At 44.1% G+C, this 24,909-nt stretch overlaps 1 protein-coding gene across 9 annotated transcripts in view; it reads left to right on the top strand.

The window, feature by feature from the left end:
• The window catches only part of agrn (agrin), a 283,677-nt gene that overhangs the window by 240,614 nt on the left and 18,154 nt on the right, over positions 1-24,909 (top strand). For 4 of the 9 annotated variants that reach the window (XM_069693991.1, XM_069693988.1, XM_069693992.1 and 1 more), the window contains 12 exons: positions 1,116-1,243; positions 6,172-6,286; positions 8,525-8,644; positions 8,832-9,227; positions 10,713-10,905; positions 13,432-13,647; positions 15,864-16,093; positions 17,682-17,816; positions 20,524-20,614; positions 20,952-21,116; positions 21,944-22,055; positions 23,776-23,787. In XM_069693991.1, the coding sequence (XP_069550092.1) occupies positions 1,116-1,243; positions 6,172-6,286; positions 8,525-8,644; positions 8,832-9,227; positions 10,713-10,905; positions 13,432-13,647; positions 15,864-16,093; positions 17,682-17,816; positions 20,524-20,614; positions 20,952-21,116; positions 21,944-22,055; positions 23,776-23,787 (1,913 nt within the window). Of the gene's footprint in view, positions 1-1,115; positions 1,244-6,171; positions 6,287-8,524; positions 8,645-8,831; positions 9,228-10,712; positions 10,906-13,431; positions 13,648-15,863; positions 16,094-17,681; positions 17,817-20,523; positions 20,615-20,951; positions 21,117-21,943; positions 22,071-23,775; positions 23,788-24,909 lie in introns of all 9 variants that reach the window. The other 5 variants (XM_069693990.1, XM_069693993.1, XM_069693996.1 and 2 more) reach the window with 2 other exon arrangements.

Genomic DNA, 24,909 nt, shown 5'->3' with positions numbered 1-24,909 from the left:
CTGTCCCCCTCTCTTTACCCTCTCCCTATCGGCCGAACCGCGCCCATTTCCCTATATTTTATTGCTGCCGTCACATCTGAATCGATGTGCGCTGCCCGTGAAAGTACTGTAAAGACGAAGGGGTGGGGGAGGTGGCAGGCGCGCGCCGGTAGTGTCTCGCTGTCCCTTTCATACAATTTTAACCAGGCTGTGTCAGTCATCGGTCTGGCGGCATTAAGGAGACAATTACGACTATCTTTCACGATAATCATACAAGTGCTCCTCTCGTTCTCCCTGCCGTTGCTCAGGCAGAGGCAGCCATGATTGATTTGGGCAATTTGTTCTGCTGATTACGAGCGGCGTGGAAGCCCGGCATCAGCGCCTCGCATGCTCCTTCGTTCCTCATCTCACACACACGCACGCACACACACACACACACACACACACACACACACACACACACACACACACACACACACACACACACACACACACACACACACACACACACACAAATCCCCTCGACTTTCAGCTTTATTTCAAGCTCTCTTCTCTCCGTGCGAAGAAACCGAACAGATACTCGATAGATGTCGGACAACATAACCCCCAAGGTCACACAGGGAGCCTCTCTCTTTGCTGAACAAGGCACTTTTCAAAGTGCCTGAGGGCTGCTTCCTCTTTAGTGTGTGTATTGTTTCTTCCTGTATTTGTGTGTCTGTCTAACTTGTTGTCTTTTTACCCAGCCATCCATGCCCCGGCCAGCTTTTGGGACAAGTCTGGTAAAACTGGCCCATTTCTCCACCTTTACCTCTTCCTTTTTTCTTGCTCTCATATTTCACAGTCCACCTCCTCCACCACCACAACATCCACCGGCACCACGCTCACCTTTAACGGCCAAATTCCAGCCCTTATTAAACACTCCCCCCCTCCCCCCCTTCCGCCCACCCTCCACGTGATCAGCAACACACTTACTAACCTCCCCTTGTCAAGCACGCACAAACACACAATCCATCACTAACCCAGAACTGGCACGACCCCAAAAAACATGGAGCTCTGAGTGAAGGCAGCGGGAGAAGAGTGATAGGACGAGGTTTGAGTTGTGGTGTTTCAGTCCTCTCCTCCTCTCTCCTTTCCAGCCACCATGAGGTTCAGTGGGTTCCTGCACCTCGACCAGGTGGAGGGCCAGGAGATCTTCTACACGCCAGAGATGGAGGACCCAAAGTCAGAGCTGTTTGGAGAGACGGCCCGCAGCATCGAGAGCGCTGTAAGTGCTGCAGGAGCAAGTTTGGAATACAGTTCAACAAGCAGTGATGAAATCTAAATCTGCTGTAACACCGTTGATACAGACATCTGTATTAACTGTTTTGTGACTAAAGTAAGATCTGCTAATGTCAGCCACCAAACTTTGATACGGCATGCGTATAAAATATGATTTAATCAGCTCAAAGATTTTATTACTCTTCTCCAGTTTTGCTTTTTTTTTGCATTATTTTTTTAGCATTGATGGTGCTTGTGGAACCTTTTGCTGGCTTTCAGTCCTTAAAGGTTCAAATATATAGTTCATATTAACAATGGACAAGGGTATAGCACAAAATGCATGAAAGCTGTGATGCTGATTATTTTATATTACTGATTAATTTGTTACGCAATGCAAATATGCTCCAACATTCCTGGCCGAGTGCCTAAACGACTGCTGATATTACCCTAAACTTTTTTTTAAACTGTCAGCTGTGCTCACCTTTACGTTGAAAGAAATAAGTCAGGAGTTGTTTTTCTTCAGTTTGCTTTTTATTCTTTTGTTTTTTGGTACCCCAGTTTTCCTTTCTAGAGAAAAGACATGACTCTAACACAGTGTACATCACTCAGCTCAATTAGCTGCATTTAGAGCTGAATCCTGATGCAGGGCACACTAAAATATTGTGATTCTTTTAACTTCACTATTGTGTTCTTCTATATATTATCAGCCTCTCAACTGATTTATTCAGCCAATTTCCATTCAGTCATCATACTAAAGACTTAGCCATACCAACTTGAAAACAAAACCAAACTTTTCATCTCAGGCTTTTAGAGCAATTCCCCCGCTACCTGGATAGTCAGTTCTACTGTTTCCTCCTCTTCAACGCCCCTGACAATGGATCAAATGACGTTGCAATCTGAATGATATTGCCTACAACAAACACAGAATAATCACGATCTCCGCAGGTCTCTGCAGCTTTTAAGACATTTTTTTTTTTTTTTTTTTTTAGCCTGGCAGACATCGTTCTCATCAACACTATTTCCAGCTGCAGGTGGCAGCTGCTTTTAATAAATAGAAATGCACTCTCTAAAGGAGAGTGTCATTCATAAGGGACATGAAACATGAGACAGGCCAGCTGACACACTTTACAGACACAGAGTGACATTTGCATTCATTTGGAGTCTAACCTGCTCGCCATAATGACTTTACAATTTAATAAACATGCCACATGCTTTGTTTTCAGCTCCTTCTGCTGGCCTCTAGTGTCCAAAAAAAAACCTAGTTAATCTTGCTTTAATGCAACTGACTGATGTCACAATGTGCTGCTGTTTGGAAAACTTGCATAGTCCTGCTGCAAATGTGGTGTTTTCTCAAGAGTGTTCTTGTCAAGAATGGAAAAGCTTCTGAAACAACATTGAAAGCATTGTGACACACCAAAAGTGCTCAGCGAGAGCCAGACTAATCAAATTCTTTCAGCTCCTTCAGGCAGGTTTCACTGCACTTTTTACAGACTTTGACACCCCTGAAGCTGCCGGGTAATATTCTGCCACGCTGAGCTGGAGTGATTTCTTCTGGTCAGACATCTGATAGAAAAATAACAATGATAAAAAAAGGTATTTACCAGTTGCAGTCTGGGAGGAACATACATCACATCAGCAGGAGATGGCATAACCTGGCTGATATTTGATTTTTAATAAAAGGGGAGTATTGTCAATCTGTTACATCAGGTGATATGTACAGAGGAATATGTAATTGAATGACATTTATTATGACCCAGGAAGGTAGATCAGAAGGAAATAAGACTCTTCACTGATTCATGGTCCATCTCGTGGTTTATTATTTTGTTTTCTTCTCGAACTTTTTTCTCTCTCTTTTTCCTTTTTGGCAATATGTTTCCTCAATCAATGATTACTTTTTCCACAAATGTTATAACAAACCCTCCAACCTATACAACCATATAGGTAATTTGTTTCCCACCTTCAGATACGGCACATAGGAGTGTTTTCTAAGTGTGCACCCCTGGTTAGGTTTGGGCCATACACTGTATATAAAAGTGGACCTAGCTTCCAGGTCTGAAAAAGTGGAAGTGATTTAAACTGTAATACCACCGAGGGCCACTAGTAGTTGGTCCAAAAAGCCTTTGGCTCCATAGACTCCCATTCAACTTCTCATGAAAAAAGACAATACATTTTTTCCATTAGTCAATTTGGTGTCGTTTGCTAAAGTCACTCGGTCTTATTCGTTTTCTGGCGGTCTATCTAAAATTATTACTATATTTAATTAGATATTAGGCCTCAAAAAGGGGCATTTTTTATAGTGTGTCTGTTTGATGACAGTCCTGTCAGGTTTCTTTCATCGGTGGGAGGGGAATAGTCTCTTCGGTTTCCCAATCAGGTTCAGTAAGATCCCCACTCGCTCCTCCCCAGTTTACCTAAATATGGTGACTGCTGATTCCTAAATAGCAAGATGGCATCTGCCAAAATCCAAGCTTGAGGCTTCATAACAGCTGTTCACAAACCAATGGGTGATGTCATGGTTAGTTGCAGCTTGGTTAGGATTAGATAAAGACAATAGTTTGGGTTAAACTAGCCACTTGAACCATGCTGTATATTAAAGTTATTATTTTAATTTACCCTTGCCATCATGGAAACAGTAAACGCAGTTTTAAAAATATGTCCGGACTCTTGGTTGACAACAACAAAAGAACAGGGGCTTCCTGTATTCAACAATCCACCCAACCTGCCTTCTCCTAACATAGAAAATCTCACATTATATACTGTCATCTGAACTGCATCTCTTTTCCAGGATAACGGATCGGCATTAGTCATACGGCCACTAGAGGTTGCTTGACTTGAAAACGTTGCTGTGATTGTAGTAAGCTGCTTGCACAAAAGACCTATGAAGGAGGACATTTTCAAATATTAACAATATAAGAATTATGATGATGTCTGACTAAAATGTTCCTCACATAGACTGTTGATTACTTAACAATTTCGTTAGCAAGGAAATAAAGTCTTCTAGTTTAATAAGACAACTATATAAAAAAAAAAAAACTAACAGCTCTCTGCAGACTTGTGCAGAGACTAATTTGTCGATTGCTTGCCAAACACTTCACAGTATTTGAAAGCAGCTTCTCGTGAGATTAATTAAGATTTTTTTTAGCTTGTAAAAAAAAAAAAAAAAATCAAGTCCTTATTCCGGATATGAGTCTCATAAGTTTTGGACGGTCACGCTGCCAGTAGCTGTTAGCGCGCCAAAGCTGAGGCAGGCTCACAGCCTATACAGTAATCACAGTTTGGCCCATGTACTTTACCCTGGTCGGATTTCTGCACTGTCCGTTTTCTCTGTAAAGCTCAGACCTTTGAACAAATGCATGTGTTATTGAGCCAGGGCTTTGCTCATCTGATGAAATGTGTGTGTGTGTGTGTGTGTGTGTGTGTGTGTGTGTGTGTGTGTGTGTGTGTGTGTGTGTGTGTGTGTGTGTGTGTGTGTGTGTGTGTGTGCGCGCGCGCGCACATGTGCGTCTGTGTACACAGTACACATGTACCAGCTGTTGAATCAGTGTCACTAGCCCCCACTGGGACCTAATCTGCTACCTTACAGCGATTTGTGTGTGTGTGTGTGTGTGTGTGTGTGTGTGTGTGTGTGTGTGTGTGTGTGTGTGTGTGTGTGCTCGCAAACCACTCTCTGTTCATCCTCCTGAACACACATGTGCCACTTGACACACACACACACACACACACACACACACACACACACACACACACACACACACACACACACACACACACACACACACAAAATATGTACACAGATGTACGATATTAACACAAAAAGAGTCAAACTCCAGCACACTTCACACAACGTGGCAACCTGGTGTAATTAGGATATAAATTCAGACGTGTAAGAGAAAGAGAAGGAGAGGGAAGAAAGATTCTGTAGGTTTCTAAGTCAGCGTGGCCACAGGAGAGTTTGTCCACCGCGACTTCCATCCCTAAGCCAGCTTTGGAGGATTTTATTTTTCCACTTTGCTTTCACACCTCAGCCTACAAATTAGAGGCGTTCAGCACATGAAGGAAATAATCTTTAACAGGCTGAATTCTCAAGCTCGATAAAGTGCGACTGACCAAATCAGCAGCTTTTTTGCATTGGCACTCACCTCATTAGTGCCTGAAAGCTCGCACAAAATGATTCATAATTTCCACCACAAATCACAAGAGTTCTTTTCTCTTTGAAAGAAGTGTCCTATAATGTGGGGTTTTGTTTAACGACGTCATTTTGTGAACAATGACTGGCATTAGTGAAGTCTGAGAGATGCAGATGAGGAGTGTGGAGGAGCACTCATTGGAAACAACAGAAGTGGCCTCTCGAAGCGGGGTTAGCCGGCCTCCTGTGATTTTAATCAGCAGTTGCAAAGAGGGTTTTTGTTTCTTGTTGCTTTCGTAGACTGTGTGAATGTGATTAATGCACCACCACACTGACAACACTGAGTATGTGTAAGGTTTTTGAGGTTGTAGCATGGAAATGGACCCATTTAAGATCAAATATTGGCCCAGATTTTGGGCTGAAGGCAACTTCAGTATAACTGTTGCAATATCACCACTGGCTTAAACAAACACTTGAGTCCAACCTCCCCGTGGAGCTCCTCAGGCTGTTCCAACAAGCACACTGCAGGGGCATCCGAAGCAAAACCAATCACAATGTCAGGGTAGCACGACATTTATCTTAGCTCCTCCTGAAAACTTGTTCTCATAATTAATGGCACGACAGCAGCTAAATGTCAATTTGTGCACCCACACCCAATTTGAGAGGCAGTCTTTCTTCCTTGTAGATAGTGTACAGTCTTCTGGAATTGGACTTCACTACTAAGATAGCGTGGAGCTCATTACCAGCCTCATTTGTCATCTCCTCTCTGTGTCCGTCCTCTCCTCCCACTCTCTCTGTCTCTTCTTCAGCTCAATGAGTTGTTCAGGAAGTCGGAGGTGCACAAAGACTTCATGAGCGTCCGTGTGCGTAACCTGGCACCCAGCAACTCCATCCTGGCCTTTGTTGAGGCCCACTTCAAACCAGGTGAGAGATCTTTGAAGTGTGCGGAAGTTGAAAAACTTTTTTTTTTTTTTTTTTTAGATAATGATAAAGAGCAGCAGCCAATAGAGATATATGTGCAGAGTTCAGTGTCAGTGTTGAGAAGGTTACTTTTGAAATGTAATAGGTTACAGATTACTAGTTACCCTGTTGAAAATGTAATAAGTAATGTAACTTGTTTAATTGCTTCATTAAAGTAAAATAACAAATTACTTTTGATTAGTTTTTAAATACTTTTCTAACAAATGTCTTCAACTGGGCAAATGCCCTAAAACAATTTTGTAATCTCGGCCGTGTAAACCTCCCAGCATAATTCAACACCACTTTTCAACACTAAGTTTGATTACTGTCAAGCTTTTATTAAATTTTATTCAATATAACCTGAATTAAGATGAAAATGTTTTGATTTTAAATCACAAGCACCAAAACAAACCACAAGTATGTCGATCACAACTGACTGCAGTGAAGGAAAATGTTCCCAGAACCTCAAACCAAGTCTACATTCAGGTTGAGTCCACGCTGAGTGATGATAAAACTATTTAACAGCATTGTTTGCAGTTTTTGGACGCTGATTCCTGAATGACTATGGCCCTTCATCTGGTCCGATGACACCGCCAACCCGCCTCGGCATGGTTGCTTAGAGCCTTGCATTTCGATTTGATTGAGATACATTAGGCGGTGCAAATTCAAACAAGCAAATCAATCAAAATCAAGGCTCAGAATTTGAGCGCATGCTGCCATATGAGTGGAGCCTTTTCGGACATAGAAGACATTTCTGTGAAAGATGCAGAATGAATATTATGTACATATAAGCTTTTTACAGAAATGAATTTCTTTCTGTTAGTCTTCTACCATATTAAAGTTAACTTAACAGACCTAAAAGAAATTGGGAATAAAAATTACACAATTGGCCAAAGAAGACCTACTTTTTAATGCAGAATGAGCCATCATTTTTTCACTCACAAGTTTTGGACTGTAAGGAAGGCAGAGGATCAAAAATGAATCTGACCTACATTACTTGGTTCAGCACACATCCTCTTCTTCTACAAGTCTTCTCAAAACTTGTTAGAAAGTTGATGCAAGTTTGGCCTATTTAACATTCTTCTTCTTCAAAGCAGTTGTGCTTTTGCAGTGAAATTGTCCTTGCACATCATCAATCTGGGTGATCATGATAACGTAAATATACAGTATGTGGCACTGCAGCAAAAGTTCATTTAAATGGCTGTAATTCTGTGTTTACACCTGATGTAGCTTTTAAAAATAATCTTTTACCTTCATCGCGTTGTGTCTGTTCATGCAGATCTGAACGCAGGTTAAAAACTTCTCAACTTTTTCCATTACTGAAATAAAACATGTAGAGGATTGTGCATCCTTGGCATAGCCGTGGGCTGCCTGAGTGCTTTCAACTTATTTTTCATTTGGCTCATAACAATGTGAGTCACTGAATGTTTTTCCTCATTTGCATCTTTTTGGAAAAAATGTTCTATTCAATGCCAACCTGATTGCTTGATTACAACAATTTGCTTTCATATAGAAAAAAAACAAACATGAGAAATAAACCCAAAGACCCTGAGAAGGATTTTGTCCCTGCTGAGATGTTTCAGAGAAATCTTTGATACTGGTCAAAGCCAGGAAATAGTACTTGCATGATTGTGCCAGTGAGATTGTTGGCTCATGCTTAGTGTTTCCAGGTACAGTGTGTTATTATGAGATGAACAGAAATGTGCCCAGCAACATCCAAAATGGGACTGGAACGTGCTCTTACTTTCATTATTTTTTCATTATCAAGACAAACAAAACAAGACATGTATGTGAATTCGGCTCAAAATGATTTTGCTGATTTGCCACAACTTGTCCTTTACACTCCTTTTTGTACCACACAAAACTCCAGCCTCCTCCTTGCTCTGCTCCTTTTCATTTTTATTTTTTATGAGCCTCGTTTAGCGTCCTTCGTACCTCTCACATGGCGCGACGGGTGCCGTTATGTAGGGCTCCTCCATGGCCTGTAAAGCAAACATCTGTGGCAAACGTTATGAGAGCGATTCGTCTGGAAAAAAGAGTCGGACAAGCGACGGTTGGAGGACAAGTGGTCCACGGAGACCCTCCACCTGTCACATGCAGGGCTGTCTGATATATCCATTGTGCCATTAGAGAAGCTCCAGTTGTTGTGTTTGCTCCTCAGAGACACTGTCTTGAGTGGTTGTACCTCTTTGTTTATTGTAGATACAAGATATACCGTGGAGGACATCGTGGAAGCCCTGCTGAAACAGTTAAAGGCCTCCCGAGACACCAGCATCTCCGTGAAGAAGCCGGAGGACGAGAATATTCACTTCACCAATTATGGTAATACAGAGTGGACTTAACAGGAGTGTGTAGGATTAATAAAATGAAAGGGGTTTTAAGTTATTCATGAGGTGATTTATCAAAGGTTTTACAGGTCTTGAATAGGGAATCTTAAGACCACAGGCTCAACATACTTTATTTTTTTTATTTTTCCAATGTCCTTTGTTCTCCGCGGCTCTGTTACCAGGCCTGTCCTCCATCCCCATCTTCACCACCACGACCACCACCACCACGGCGTCAGTCACCACAGCCGCTCCCACCACCACCACCACCACCACCACAACCAGGCCCCCGACAACCACCCGCTACCCGACCACCCGCCGACCAAAAGGCACCGCCCGCAAGCCCGTGTGGGACAGACGGACCACCACAACCTCAGCGCCAATCACCACGCCGCTCCCCGTGACAACAACCGCGATGGCTCCTGCCACCACCATCGCCCACCCCAGGAGCAAGCCTAACCACAAGGCCCAGAAGCCCTGCGACCCACACCCCTGCCTCCACGGCGGAACCTGCGAGGATGACGGCAACGACTTCAGCTGCAAGTGCCCGGCCGGCAGAGGAGGGTCCGTGTGTGAGAAGGGTGAGTTTTTCCATTTTCCTCATATGTTAAGGACATAAGACATAGTATTTTTTATTACTCTTAAAATAAAGTTTCAAAGTCTGAGCTTATTTCAAACTTATCAAAGAAAATTAGCTGGAGCATATATACCCTGTAATTTAAAACTATATTGCAATTAGCAATTTCAAAGAACCCACCAAAGGCGAACATTGACAGAGATTTTAAAGAGCGTTTTAGGCCCTCCACTTTCCACTGTGGCTATCATGCCTTTTAGCTGTTTTATAATCACTATCAACCAAATCCTCAAGCACTTTAAAGCATTTGTAAAGGAGCAGAAACACATCATTATCATAAAGAATTGAAATATTAAAGGAATGTTTTAATAAATGAAACTTTAGTTTTAAAGGGGAAAAAAAGAAATATATTCCTTCTGTCATGCTGTAGTTTTGACTAATTGTATTGAGCGCAAGGTGACACATTAAGTGGCAGTAATGACTTTCAGTAGGAATATGTAAATGAAATGTAATGTGGTCACAGATGTGGATTTACGGGGTCGTATAAAGCCTGACGAGTTAACAGCAATCAGAACGGTGTCAGATTTTACTTGAGCACAAAGAGCTGAGGTGTGACTGAGTCAGACACAACATCGCTCCACTGTGGCTGCGCTTCAAACTCATCTCGAGCAAATCAGACCGGTTCAACATCTCAGAAATGAGCGACCACTGAGCCGTTCACCAAAAGGCATCGCGGAATCCAATCAGCGCCGCGGAGAAGTCCTGAAATCAAGGAGAAGTTCTTGAGAAGCACAACTCTTTTTGTTTCCTGCCTCTTACCCTACTTTGGGATTTTTGGGGGGAACGAGGAGCAACCTCACGCAGCTGCATCTTAAGATAATTGACACTAATTGCTTTGATGGGGATTAGCTGGTGAGAATCAGTGTGTATCTTTGAGTTGGAGTGGCTAAATGAAATCACACACTCACGCACAAACTGCACGCTAGTCTCCCCGAGATCAATCAAGTCATTAGAAAAGCGGGAGCTCATCAGCTGCCATTCTCCTCGGAGAGACGGACAGAAAGACAGATGGACAGAGAGGGAAGGAGCCCGGGGAGAAAATGGATGATAATAATCATAATTGTAGCATGGTTTAAAAAACAAAAAAAAAGGTTGTGTGTGTGTGTGTGTGTGTGTGTGTGTGTGTGCGCGCGCGTGTGCGCGTGCGTGCGTGTGTGTGTGTGTGTGTGAAGATGTGCATGAAGACGTGAATGTGTGGGATTTCAGGCTGTGTGAAAAACTCCTCCTCTTTCTCAACCTTCTCCTTTTGATAAACTCATCAGCAAAACATCATCCCTAAAATAAACTGATAGAAAGGCATATTAATCTATCAAGAGCCACTGACACACCACCGCCGCTCACTCTTAATTATTCACATTAAACTTCGATTACACCCAGATAAAGGAAATCCCAGAGTACTGACAGGACCGACTTGTCTTCATTCCTCCCCCAGTGATCAAGTACTTCATTCCATCATTCGGAGGACAGTCCTACTTGGCCTTCCAAACCATGAGCGCATATCACACTGTCCGCATTGCCATGGAGTTCAGAGCGTCCGAGATGACCGGCATCTTGCTCTACAACGGCCAGGGCGGCAAGAAGGACTTCATCTCTCTGGCTCTGGTCAACGGCAGGGTGGAGCTCAGGTGAGTGTAGAGGGGCAGCGACCCGGTCAGCTGTTGATTCTGCTGTGTTTGTTTGATTTAACCAAAGTGTGGCACTTTTACATATAAATGAGCGACCGTTACTTTCAAGCCTTTGCCAAATGAGTCCATATAATGTGCAACCTTAATGCTGATGGGAAACTGTCTGCATTTCACAGTATATGAGGTTTTTAAATCTGATGTCCTGGGTAGGCTGCATGCATGCAAACTGCGTATGCTCTGTAATCAGAGCGTGCACACCAGAGACGCATGCTGCGTTCAAACGGGGTCGTATGTGTACACGAGAAGGGTCCATATGAACGGCCCCCTCTTGTGGTATTCACGACGTCATAACTTAGATAATAGTCCACGTCTGAGGGAAATGTTGATCTCCCCAACTTCTGGTCTTTTCTCTGTGTACCTTTGAATTTCCTGCATTACATTATCCCCATGTTAGCTTGCTAAAATGTTAGCCCGTGTGGCTTCTCGATGCCGTCCGCGTTGCTGTTGCCTGGCAATGGTGTTTTTCCAACCTAACCACTTGAACACCACGGATACAGTGCAGATGACCTCCCATGTTGTATCCACGAGCTCATGAGTTCCATTTGAATGCAGCACTACACTGGCCGAGCCAGCTAACTTCCAGTTGAACCCTTTGCCAACTCAAACGGTGATAAAATACGGCTTTTCTAGAAAAGCTATCGCACCAAATGGATGGAATTGTGATAGGAAAACGAGTCATTTCGTAGAGAACGTGATCTGCTACCGTTTTGTAATTACTCACATTTGCAGAAGGGGGAGACAAAAGTCCCGCAATGCAGGTGTGCATTCGATAGGTCTTTTTCCTTCCTGTCCAAACTATGATGATCCTCATGAGGAAACGGGGTCATTGAAGCAGCAGCTGAGAGTAAAACAAACAGACAGCACTGAAGATAACGAGGCAAATGATTACAGCAAGTGAACATGTTGAAAACAGCAATACAGCATGCTCTTGACAGATTTGAAGGTTAAGGCGATGAAAGCGTGCTTTCAGAGACATGATCGTGTTTACTGGTGGCGGGAACATATGCACAGCAATATGTGCAGGAGGTTATTTTTGATCATATATATAAACATGTACAAATGTGGTGTTTGGGTTTTACAGATGAAAGCAGTGACGCAGAAATGCACCCACATGTACATCAGCGCTGTGCAGTCAGGATAAAAGCAACATATTGTATGCAACTATAGAAATATACTGACTCTGTGCATGTTTGAACTGATACAAATGATTAAATAGGTCGAGATTTTAACGGATGATTTATGTTCAGGTATCCATGTTACCCACATGGTTCAGTTTTTGTGACTATTGGAATGATTTTGTGTTTGATGCGTTCAGTGCGTGTCATGTATGTGGCTGTATGAGTAGCTGCAGGACTTTTAAGACCAATAAAAATGGATAAAATGGGTCAAACTACGGAAACACTAACATCCTACACCTCCCATGATGCATCTCAGTAATGGTATTTTTCAGACAATCCCTGCCTGATCTTATGTTCCCTGGAGCCAGGCTGAGTATCACTTGTCATGACTAGTAAATTGATTCTGACATGTAAAACTGGTGCAGTGCCCCTTGAAGAAATGTAGTAGGAAGTGAACAATATATTTAGTATTATCTAGTGTAACCTTCAGATGAGAACTGACAGTTTTCTGGACAATTTCCCTGCAGAAACACTAAGTATTCACCTCATCTCCTGCACTGGAATTGCATGAATAAAAAAATCATTTGGGAAAGGGAGCGTCCTTAGAAAAGACGTGAATGGACTAATTAGAGATTCCGCACCACATCTTTTTGCGACCTATTATTTCAAACGCCGTCCGCTTCTCCTATCTTTTAGCTCTCGTATTTCACCCCAACCCCTCGAAGCCCTTTCAGTTTCTCCCAACCTGCCCAGGTTAGATTTCTTTATTCAGAGTGAAATCAATAGCAAACTAAAGGAGACCATTAGTCACTTGCGCTTTCAAATAGAGCTCTGCCTCAATTCCAGAAATACAGCGGCAAGATTACCACCCACAGTTTTGCAAATCCACGACGTGGGGAGAAGAACTAATTATTTGTGGCAGATAATTGCTCTCAGGTTGTGCTAATACCACCATATGTGTGGGTGCACATACACGACAGCTCTTTTCTGTGACGATATGGCCTTTTTCTCAACAAAACCTCATTAGATAAAAGGTTGAATTAAAATGAGGGAGTGAGAGACCGTTTTTTAAGTGCTGCTTCTTTCCAGGCACATACTGTACTTTAAATCCCAAATGGGAGGTTTTGTGCCTCCTTTCTTTCATCCATCTCTGTCTTGTTGAGCAATTTGAGTAGATTTCTTCTAGTCATTAGGCGCTGCTCGATAAAAACAAGCATATTGTGGACGATAGCCTCCACAGGTGGTGCTGTAGATTGGTATAAAGTGTGAAAGTACACAGGTATGGAGTGATTTGTTGGATAAAGTTGAGTGAATCAGCATCTGACATATTTTTATACATCCTTCTTAGGTTCAACACAGGCTCGGGTACAGGCACAGTGGTCAGCAAAGTCCAAATCAGCCAGGGCCGCTGGCATCAACTGGTGGTGACTCGCAACCGGCGAAACGCCATGCTCAGCGTGGACAACGAGCCGCACATCGAAGGCGAGAGTCCGCGGGGAACAGACGGCCTCAACCTGGACACCCACCTGTTCATCGGAGGAGTGCCTGAGGAAATGAAGCTTGAGTAAGGCCTCATATCTACAGTTACAGTTACATCATTATAATAATAGTCAAGTTACAGTAGGAGCTAAATCAGTGTTTGAGATATTCCAAACAGCACGTGCATTAATCCAATTTTCCATTTATGTTCGTTTTGCTCAATAATTTTGTCCTTATTTTCTCTGTTTCTCCTTATTCACCTGTGTGGGCAAATTAACTCCGACCGGAACCTTGGAATAGAAAATTAGATGTGTGTACCTATTGATTCCCTGTTCTTCTTTCTCTGGACATTCCACTTCTATAAGCAGGTGGACTAGACAGGGAGATGAATGTTATAGACAGACAGGCAGAACCCACATTAAGGCCCTCACCATTTCAGCTGATATTCTGCATTACTAGTATCTGGTCCTGTTAATTGGTTAATGACTATGGGGCCTCCAACAGGTACAAGTATGGGGCCTCCAGGGGCCGGTGGGGTTTTTGGGTGGTCTGGTTGATAATCCAGCCTTGCTTGCGTGCCTTCTTACTGAGAGTTTTTAAACACAGTACAGCCCCACCACCAGCTGATACTGGTCCATTCACTCGTATACTACAGACTCATGTCATTATACCGTAAATAGGGCTGGGCAATGTATCAATATATTCATACCATATGAGACTTTCATTTTCTGAACTGACCAGACTGTTCTAGCTGTTCTATAAAGTGTATATAGCTTCTGGGTCTGACAAGTGCAGCCAGTGCCTTAAAGCACAATACCACCAAGAGCCACTGGGGGTCGTCTCCAAAAAGACTCTGACTCCCATTCAACTTCTCTCATGAAATACAAAGTCAATATATTTTTTCCACAAGTCATTATAGTGTCATTTACTAAAGTCACTCCTTATTAGTTTTCTGGTGGTCCATCTGAAAATAATCCTATCATTAATTAGATATTAGGCCTCAAAGAGAGGTATGTTTGGATGTGTCTGTCTGCTATGGGAGGGCGGGGCATACTGTCCTCGGGTTCAGATTGAGTAAGACCCAGCGCTCGCTCCTCCCCAGCTCGTCTAAAAAATGTTGGTCACTACTGGGTCCAAAATAGCAAGATGGCAATGGCCAAAATGCCAAACTCGAGGTTTCAGAACAGCAGTTCACAAACTGACGTGACGTCACTGTCGGTTGCCGCTTGGCCTTTACCACTTTGTCACGATATTTACATTACTGATCACTTTTTTTTAATCACAAATCTCTCTAAATATTTTGTGAACGCACAAACATTGATCCCTACAATTCTGTGGCAATATTGATATTAAGGTAGAGTATCTGATAAAAAAATATATATATATATATATCACCCTGCCCTAACAGTAAGTGAATCAAAGGTTGCTCTGTAATTAAGCAGTTAATTAAGCAATATTACGCGAAAGGGTGAGGTTTAACGTGATTATTGGCACAACAGTGATGCGATCAGGACCGAGGCCCTTTCCAACAAGCTACCAACTAAATCAAATATGTCATCTAAATGTATTCATATTGTGGGGCAATTTGCTTTCAAAATATAAAACGTTTTGTTAGCGGGAGCCCCATTTCCATAGCAATACATACTAACAACTGGAAAACAATTAGTCACGTCAGTAGAAGCGAATGTAATGCATGCACTGTTTACCACTCCAGGAAGTAGTCCAACCCTTAGCAACGACACAGCAACAGAGACAAGATCAAGTCCATTTTATTGCCTTCTAGAGATCGTTTCTCAAACTGAATAAATAAAGCACATAGAAACATAGTGCTCGGTGCGACATAAAAAGGACCAAAAGAGACCAGATTTTCACAATTAGTAGGCCTATAGCAAGTAAAAGCAACATTATGTTACATATATGAAATTACATTCCAATTATTTATTTCCATTGAGAAGGCAGAGTGATATTTCTAATGATGAGCAGGGTGTGTTTTATGGTAATTTGAGCACTTTCCAAAAGTACAGTTGACCAATCAGATCGCTGGGTCGGAACTACTTGTTGTATAATGAGATTTTGATTAGAATTGATGGGATGTTTTTGGAAAACAGTCAGAATTTGAAGAGGACCATCAACTGAAAACTTCCACCTCTTCCCTTATGGAAATAAACTGAGTTACATTGCTGCGTTAAATGTATGTGCAGTATTATACAGCTTATAGTGTTTTTCTATACCATGTTTGGTGTTATTATGTGAGAGTCTGCCGTGTAATAATTGTAATTCTCTCTCCCTTTCCGTCTGCAGTGTAAATGAAAGGACGGCGGTGGCCACAGGTCTGGTGGGCTGCATCCGCGTGCTGGACGTCAACAACCGGGTGCTCAACCTGCAGGAGAGCGGCGGCGACAGTCAGTACGGCAGCGGCGTGGGTGAATGTGGAAACAACCCCTGCCAGCCGAACCCGTGCAAGAACGCCGCCGCGTGCCAGGTCAAGGAGGCGGAGATGTTCCACTGCAAGTGTAGCAAAGGATTCTGGGGTAAGGTGCTGATAAAGGACAGTCACTGTCATACTGGAATATCTGGAGACACGGAATTGGTTCCTAAAGTGTAAGTGAAGGGATTTAAGTAGAAAAGTCTTATTTATATGGAATTTTCAAACTTTTCTAACACCTTGTAGGTCAAATTCACTTTACACAGTGTGTCTCTGTGTTGGCTTCTCCTCAGGGATTCACTGTGGTCATATGCCTTACTCACAAATCCTAAGTAAGCTTGACAGCCTAATTTGACAGTGTAACTCATGCCCCCAGCAGGAGCGCTGCAAGTCATTCCATTAACACCATCAAATCTGTGCGTCCAGCACAGAAATGAGAGATTAAATGTTGACATGAAAACTTTGAACAAATTCTCAGTGATTGGCCTTTGGTCTATCTCGACTTCCACATTCCTCCCTCCCTTTTTTTTTTTTCCCTGCAGCAGATGGCAACTAACAAGCAACTGAGAGGGAGTATAGTTAAAAGCAGAGACCATCACGGCCTAGCCAAGCGTGCCCCTCGCTGGCCATACCCGTAGCCGACTGCGGAAAGTTTCACACAAGGACCAGATTAATTGTCAGAGTTAACTTTTATGCTTGAACAATAAAGGATTTTATCCTTACACGGGGGCAGGTCAGTGGTTATGGAAACCACCTATCAGCCAAGTTTTAAGAGCCATTTTCCTTGAATTTAAAATGTAACTCAATAAAGCATCGCATTATATTATTATTAACTTTTGTATAAGAGGTGCTTTTATGTTTTTGTTGTTATTAAGTAGCTTGGGGAAAAGTATAGATAGCTCTCCACTCCAGGAATCACTGCGAGGACAAAAGTTGCGTTGGCAAATGGCGTAAAGCGAATGGTGATAAAGGGAATTGGACTGTTGTCTGCAAGTTAATTTTGACATAATGTCAGAATGTCCTGTCTTGGGACGCATCACAGAGAGAGAGTAAATGGATGGGTAGTTGTAGTTCGTAGGAGGACATGTCAGGATGGCTGGATGAATGAGGGAGGTGAGAAAGTTTTCAAGATAAAAAAAAATGGGAGAGGAGGTCTGGAAAAAAAAGAGCTCTGGTAGGGAGGAAGTGAGAGTGGAGGATAAAAGACTGCTACCAAAAGTGCGACTGAGGAAAAACGGGGAAGCCCAGTGAGCTCAGCGGGGACGGGGTTCATTAAAGCGCTCTCCTCACCACAGGCCCTGACTGCTAAAGTAATGACGGGTGAATTTAGATGGGATGTGGCAGAGGGCAAAACCATCATCCACCAGACGCTGGCGAAGCCTTTCCCACAGTCGGCGTTGGCCCAGAAACATGGCCGCGTGGCAGGGAGGCTCTGCGCTGTTTAATCTGGACGTGTAATATTTCCAAATCCTATTAGAAAATGACCTCTATTACAGAGGAAATCCTCACACCCCGCTTCTCTTTCCTTTTATTTTGTCTCCCCCTTGTCTCCGATGGAATAAAAGGAATAGAGGTTTAACATGTTTCTGTGTGTGTGTGTGTGTGTGTGTGTGTGTGTGTGTGTGTGTGTGTGTGTGTGTGTGTGTGTGTGTGTGTGTGTGTGTGTGTGTGTGTGTGTGTGTGTGTGTCTTTAGGTCCAACCTGTGCCGACGTCCACGACCCATGCGAACCCAACAGGTGCCATCCATCCGCCCAGTGCCAGGCGCTGCCCGAGGGAGGCTACAAATGCGAGTGTCCCATGGGACGTGAAGGGAGGCACTGCGAGAAAGGTAATTAGAGTACATCCTGCTTCAGATCTCCCTCCAGATCACCCGTGTTTGGTCTGAGAGTCAGCTGAGCAGCACCTCTCCTCCTGCCTAATTTCTGCCCATGTTGCTTCTCCTTTTCTCTACACTCTGCAACACTCCCATCCATCCTGAATCAAGAAGGGAGATCAAACGCAGAAGGTGGTGGTGGTGGTGGTGGGGGGGGGGGTGACCCTTCAGGGTGGGAGGGGATGGGTTGGTGGGTTACAGAACTGAGGTAGATGATTGGCCCCATCGGGCCTTCCTCCACATCGACCCAGCTACGCTTGTTAGTGGGTAAGCCGGAGCGAAGCCGCAGCCTTCCTCCACTCCCTCTCTCCCTTCCTCCCTCCCTGCCTATACGCCCACAAGTGTTGTGTTCAAACATGCTTGTTGGTACTTTGTTTTACATGGCAGAACCAGGCTGCTGCTGGGGAAAAAGACCAGAGCGCGGCTCAGCTGCTTTTGAAGTTCATCATTAGCACTTTTGGCGGTGTCGCATTCTGAAGTCTACTCCTGTTTTCCCCCTCCCCACCTTTGTAGATGTTTGTCGTGAGGATTTGCAGAAGTTGACTTCTGCAAATTAAAGAGAATATACCATCATTGCAGATTCCTGACAAAAGGAAAATATGCATCTTTGTACCCCTGGGAGTTTAGAAAAACCAAATGGAAAAAGCCTCCTTCCAAGAGTCTCAGTTAGCAGGTGACTAAAATAAATTGAGGTGAATCAAAATCAATGCCTTGTGAGCGAGAGCGTCTCCCGTTCCAAAAGGCTATTTTTTCCATTGCAATCAATGAGATGACTAATCGCATCAGTCCTCCCTGCCCGAGGTGATTAATGTGAGCGTCAGTCAGCCAGAGTGTCAGCCCCAGACAGGAACTCACAGATAAGGCGGCAGCCAGGCACACGTCCCCTCTGAGACTGCACTGAGAACAGCTAAAAAGACAGGTAGCTTAGAGCCCACTCATTACAAGCCCGAAGGTGAATTAGTAGTAATATGAAGTGTTTGTATCTCTGTGTTTGTGTGTGTGTGTGTGTGTGTGTGTGTGTGTGTGTGTGTGTGTGTGTGTGTGTGTGTGTGTGTGTGTGTGTGTGTGTGTGTGTGTGTGTGTGTGTGTGTGTGTTGAGCTGGGGTTTTCATTTCAATCCCGCCAGGGTTCGTCAGTGCAGCTCTCTGCTGTAATATTCACCGTCAAGGACTTTTCTCAAGGGTGTTCCACGAGTATTGAATGGCCTACTTTCGTCTGTGCTTTTACCCTGTGATAGTGTAAATCATTACAATTTAGTGATGAAAGCAGGATCACTTGGACTCTGGCAGGCCGACAAAGACGAACTGCAGGGGGGGGAGAGTTTCACTGGGTTTTATGTGGAGCGACGTAGCTACATGAAGTCGGGCGGTGTCTGTGTGTGAGTCAGAGACGGTGTGTGTCTAAGCAAGTGCACTGAAGAGATGATTGATTGTGGGCGGGGCCAAGAGCTCGATTGCAGCCACAGAGGGTTTTTTTAAGAGGCAAACTGCATCTCAGCTGCTCTGTTATTGCTTTCCCAATTTTTTTTTATAGGGTTTTGATTGGTTTTATTACAAACACTAATAAGGTAGAGTTACTTTAATATAAACAGAATTACCCTGGAGCTTACCATCACCTCAGTAATAGATGTAAAAAGTTCAAAGATTTAGCTTTTTAAGGTATTTGAACTCTCCTAAGTTTTCCTGGTCGTCAAGCTCAGTTCCTCCAATATGTCTCCAATGCTCTTCTTGGTCGCTGACCTCTCCTGATTTATTGATCCCGGTGCTTTCAGCCCGAGCAGTGGAAGAACTCCACACTGCCCTATAAGAAACTACCTTTTGCTCTGTGACTCTAATAGAGTTCAGTTTAGTACACCCTTCATTGTTGCGTGTGCAGGACTCTTATTTCGCTCCACTCCGTGGTACGCGCCATCATCATTAGCAGTCTTTTGCACAATAGCTAATTAGCTTCCTCCTCTCCCTCTGCCTTCTCCATCCTGACTCGACACAGCTAATCTCAGCCAATTACGAATAGAAGCTTTCTAGCCGGCTACATGGATAGGTGTGTGTGTGTGTGTGTGTGTGTGTGTGTGTGTGTGTGTGTGTGTGTGTGTGTGTGTGTGTGTGTGTGTGTGTGTGTGTGTGTGTGTGTGTGTGTGAGCGTCAAGTACAGCACATGTCTCTGAATGATGGTAGTTTCTGCAAACAACACCATAAACACATACCCTCGGGTGACACTTGAGTGATTTTTAATGTCAAGCCACTTGTTAGAAGGATGGCACAGTGCCTCTTCTAATCACTCCAGACAGCCAGAAACGGGACAGCCAGACGTAGACCCGTCGCGGAGACATGAATTTGTAAAAAGGCCTGCCAAAATACAAAGGCTGCATTATTTCATAGGTCCCGACTGTGGTGTTAAACTCTGCATGTCTCCGAAGGTTCTTTGTTACACAGTGGCGGGCTGTGTAATCAGTCTGACATAAGGATTTTTGAATTTATTTTTTTTGTTTGTTTGAATTTCTGTCAGGAGAAAGTCTTAATCCCAAATGCTATGAGAACACAAATCCATATCTTTCCATAACGCCGACAGGTCCCTCAAAGATGCACTGACTGTCCCTGAATTTAAATTCTGTCAGCAACAAAAAGGTGACGTGAGGTTAAATGTAGTCTCTCTGTTTATCCAGTGGCTGAGCGGAGAGGGGCTTACATGCCACTCTTCAGCGGAGACTCTTACCTGGAGCTGAAAGGGCTCCATCTCTACGGTCATGATCTGCGGTAAGTCCCATGTCTCGGCGGGAAGCCCACACAGTGAAGTCTTGTGTATGTATTACTGAACACTGGGTATCATGTAGTTTTCATAGGCTGCGCTTGTTCTGTGCCTTAGGCAGGTCTGCCTTCTTTAAGCCTGAACTGAATTCACAATGAGGGTTACACAAAAACCATGATCTGGGCCTGAGCACGTACAATATATAGTATCTCTTCACAATTTCTACATAGATGGAGGACCAGTGCAGCAAAAACAAGAAAACTAGCATCGTTTGCTCTGTCTTGGGTATATATCGTGGTGCGTGTCTTACATTTTTGTGTGTTTTTCCATGTGTTACATCCGCAGTCAAAAGCTCAGCATGACGGTGGTCCTCATGGCCAACGACTCCAACGGTTTGATCTTCTACAACGGACAAAAATCGGACGGGAAAGGCGACTTTGTCTCTCTGTCCCTGAACGAGGGGATCCTGGAGTTTCGCTACGACCTGGGAAAGGGACCGGCCACCATCAGGTTAACATGAGAGTCTAAAAGGGTTTACGTTAAGCCCGACTCAGACTGCACGAATTCAGCCCGACTTTGACACGATTTAGCCATCACAGACAAATTTCCAGTGTCTGACCCAAGTATGACCGTCGGCACCATCAAACGGGACTTGTAGAGTGACATAATTGAGGACTAGTAAAGCAGCTTCTGGAACACCCGACGAAACCCTGACGGAAAGCCTAGCATGTCAGAATTTGAATGCTTTTACCTGAAAAGTTTGACATATTTTACAACGCGTTCTTTGACGTCGTCCAGTAGGATGACAAAATGCTCTCTGGCGTGCAGTTGAAAACACGGCTGTAATAAGGGGACAGAGGGACGGTTGGTTGAGCTGTGGCAAGGACCCTCCTGCCTTTTTGATGTTTCCTCGAGAGAAGACCATGACAGAGTAAAAACAGATAAATATTGGCGAGAAATAGCGGAGGCGCTATAGCACCCTGGTGAGTAATAGTCATGATTGACAGCTTCTTGTCCCAGACGATACAAGAGCGATGATTGGTCCGGGTCATACTTGTAGGTCTTCCGGTCTCCCAACAAAGACCCCGCAACATTTGAATACACTTTGATTACATAATCTGACGTAGTTACCAATGTGAAAGACGAACATGTCGTGCAGTCTGAGCCCGGCTTTACACAACCAGGAATAATTGTAAAATAAAATGACACTACATGAAAAAGCATACAGGATGCTATAATCGCACAAAGATTAAAGGACATACCAAACATAACACTACCTCTGACAGTGATGAGCCTGTTTCTCCCAATATATGACTGTCTGTATGTGTGTGATTCAGGAGTAAGGAACCAATCCAGCTGAACGTGTGGAACACCATCAACCTGGAGCGCTCCCAGCGCAAAGGAGAGATCAGAGTGAACAAGAAGGAGCCCGTCAAAGGAGAGGCACCAGTAAGAAACAGCAAGCTAACAAGCTGCTGCTAATGGTTATCTTTTTCTTTTAGCATGCGTAGATGATGATGATGATGATGATGGGTCTTTGCTATGCTAAGCCTTGCCTGTACTTCTGCCCGTGCTTCTGCCCGTGTACAGTCTACTCATCTGCGTATCTCATCATCGCCACATTTGGGGCCTCTGTTTGCCCTCGTACAGGTCGTCCTGCCTCAAGCACAGTTGAATCCGCAAACTTTACGCCTCTGCTGAGTGTTTTCCACACAGCTTCACACCATTTGGTTTTACTGACAGTATCTCGAGACAACTGTCAAGGTAAGAGGGAGAGCTCCTGATGTAGAGGACCAGCTTGACAAGCTGTCTTAATTGTGTAATTCCACGTTTTCTTTCTAAACTCTCAGCCCTTTCAGCTTGCTGATTTCCTGGAGATAAAACTCAGTGTTGCATACAGAAATCAAAAGCAGTCTTTACTGCTGGTATACAGTCAATTTTTATATATTCAGCCTTTGAGGTGGTGTCTGGGGAGACGGAGGCAGATAAGGGAGATAGCAGCAGCGAGAGGAGCGTAATGAAACTCTTAAGCCCAGCGGCTCGACCAATAAAGCAGGTGCATGCTTCCAAAATGAAGGTGATCTAATAGTTTGATAAGTCTGTAAGTCATCCAATTATATTAAACAGTGTAATTTGTGGTTATGAACATGCACTCTGTCAACTCCATCATTTTCCTCTAAGATACAACGCTCGCCTTCTTTTTTTTTTTTTTTTTTTTTCTTTCCCACCACTCTCGCTGCTCAGACCTTCCCCCGCCGCCTCCCATCGTCCGTATGGTAATTGTGTTTTACTCCAGCAACACAGGCAGAAAATCTTATTAAAAGAAGAGAGCAAAGGAAGAAGCGAAGATGGGTTGGGGAGGTGGAATGGGGAGGACGCAAAGGGATGAGCCGAGACTTGTTATGGAGCTCAATGCGGAGACCCTATCCAGTGTGGCTCTCAGCTAATTCTCTCTCACTCCTGCTTTAAGGACTAGGAGGGAGTTACGGTTCGCTTTGCTCCGAGAAAAAACACACATCATATCAAAGGTGGTCTTCAGCACAGGAACGTACTGTACATGGACACGTGCTGCATGCTGGGAGTGATCATCATATCAAAGAGTGCTCGCAGGCTACCAGCACAGGGAAGTGCAAAATTTTAATGGCACATAGATATGAGAAATGAAAATCGACTTCCTCTTCTTACTGAAGGGCGTCAGTCTGTAAATAAGGTTCGGCTAAGTGGCACTGTTCACAGTCTTTCATCTTCTCCTAATGCCACCATCTGCATCATGCATGGCCTTCTTAGACTTGCTGTCATGTTTGTATTCACGCACTTGCACAGCTTGCATATATATGTACAGTATATAATGCATTTATCACAATTCTTCCTTTCTTTTTTAGTGTACTTGTCTCACTCGTCTGTGCTCCACAGCAGCTATTTTTAATGCTCTTACACGTGTGTGTGTGTGTGTGTGTGTGTGTGTGTGTGTGTGTGTGTGTGTGTGTGTGTGTGTGTGTGTGTGTGTGTGTGTGTGTGTGTGTGTGTGTGTGTGTGTGAGAGAGAGAGAGAGAGCTCTCTGGCTTGCCTAGCTCTGCATGCCGTGCACAGACACTTACTAGTCTTCCCCTAATAACTCTCTTCCTCCCTATTTTCTTTCCTTCTCTATGATGTGCTGTCTGGAAATAAGAAATCACGCAAGGTAATGAGACAAGTCCCAGTCACACCTTCGCCTGTTTTTCATTTGAGTCATTCACTACGTCCTCTCACTCCCATCTCTCCATGCAACAACACCACGAAAAGAAAAGACAAAAAAGCAGAGATGCGGGCAGCTTTATAGGTGCCAGCTCTGGAAAGAAAAAGAAAAACGTTGCCATCTCATAAACTCATACAAGCAACACACAGCATAGAAAAAGAGATGCACTTAAAGAACGCGGTTTGGCTTTCACCTCGGTCCATCTGCTGTGGGGGTGGGAAGGTGGGAGGGAAGAATGAAGCGAGGCAGTCATCTTTGTGACGGCCATTGTTTTTAGCAACAAAGAAGCGTCTTCATTAGTCCAGCGTAGGCAGGGGATATCACGCCACAGCCACGTGCCTGTCGGAAAAGTGAGAGCGAAGACAGGGGAAGGCGAGGAGGACGTATACCGTAGGAGACGATGAGGTGCTAAGCCAAGCCCGGCTGTTCATTTGTCATCTGCTCTCACTTCTATTTTGCACTCAGGAACAATCCTCCATAATATCATGAAGTCGCTCACTCTTTCACCCGCTCACTCGCCCATAACGACACAAACAAGAGTCACTGCACATCACCGAGCAAAGAATCACTCCGCAGAACCAGCTGTCCTCGTTCACCCGGTGCTGTCTGGAAAAGAAAACAGAACACGATCCACCATTTCATTGCATGAAACATCACTTTAGAGTCCTAGAAAAGTAGCTTTACATCCAGAGTAAGACATTCCAAAGAGACATTTCAAACCAGGAGAAAAACGAAGGGAGCAGGGTCAGTTTGCAACTTTACCTGCAGAGTGTTACACGGTAGTAACGGCTACATGAAGAGCTCGAGGTGGCCAACTTTGGTAACAACTTTTGGCAAAAGCCTAGAGGCACCGTCCACAGCTGGGTCCAGCAGCTTTGGCCAACATCCCTGCCCTGTCTCTGTTGGAAGCTGCTCAAGGTGCGGTGACACAGCCCTGGGGTTTCAGCCAAGCACCGCTGCCTCCTGCACTCCAAATCCCATCCTAAATAAAAACCCAGCCAATACCAGCTCGCCTGCACAAAGCCTGTTTGTTTGGCCCCTTCCATCATTTTTCCAGCAATTAACTCC

Source organism: Brachyistius frenatus, unplaced genomic scaffold (genome assembly GCF_029030835.1).
Source record: "Brachyistius frenatus isolate BFR_SWC_R1_liver_20210118 unplaced genomic scaffold, ASM2903083v1 Contig_16, whole genome shotgun sequence".
In the NCBI taxonomy this organism is placed as follows: Eukaryota; Metazoa; Chordata; class Actinopteri; family Embiotocidae; genus Brachyistius; species Brachyistius frenatus.
The sequence above is the reverse complement of the archived record's forward strand: the minus strand, read 5'-3'. Positions and strand labels throughout refer to the sequence as shown.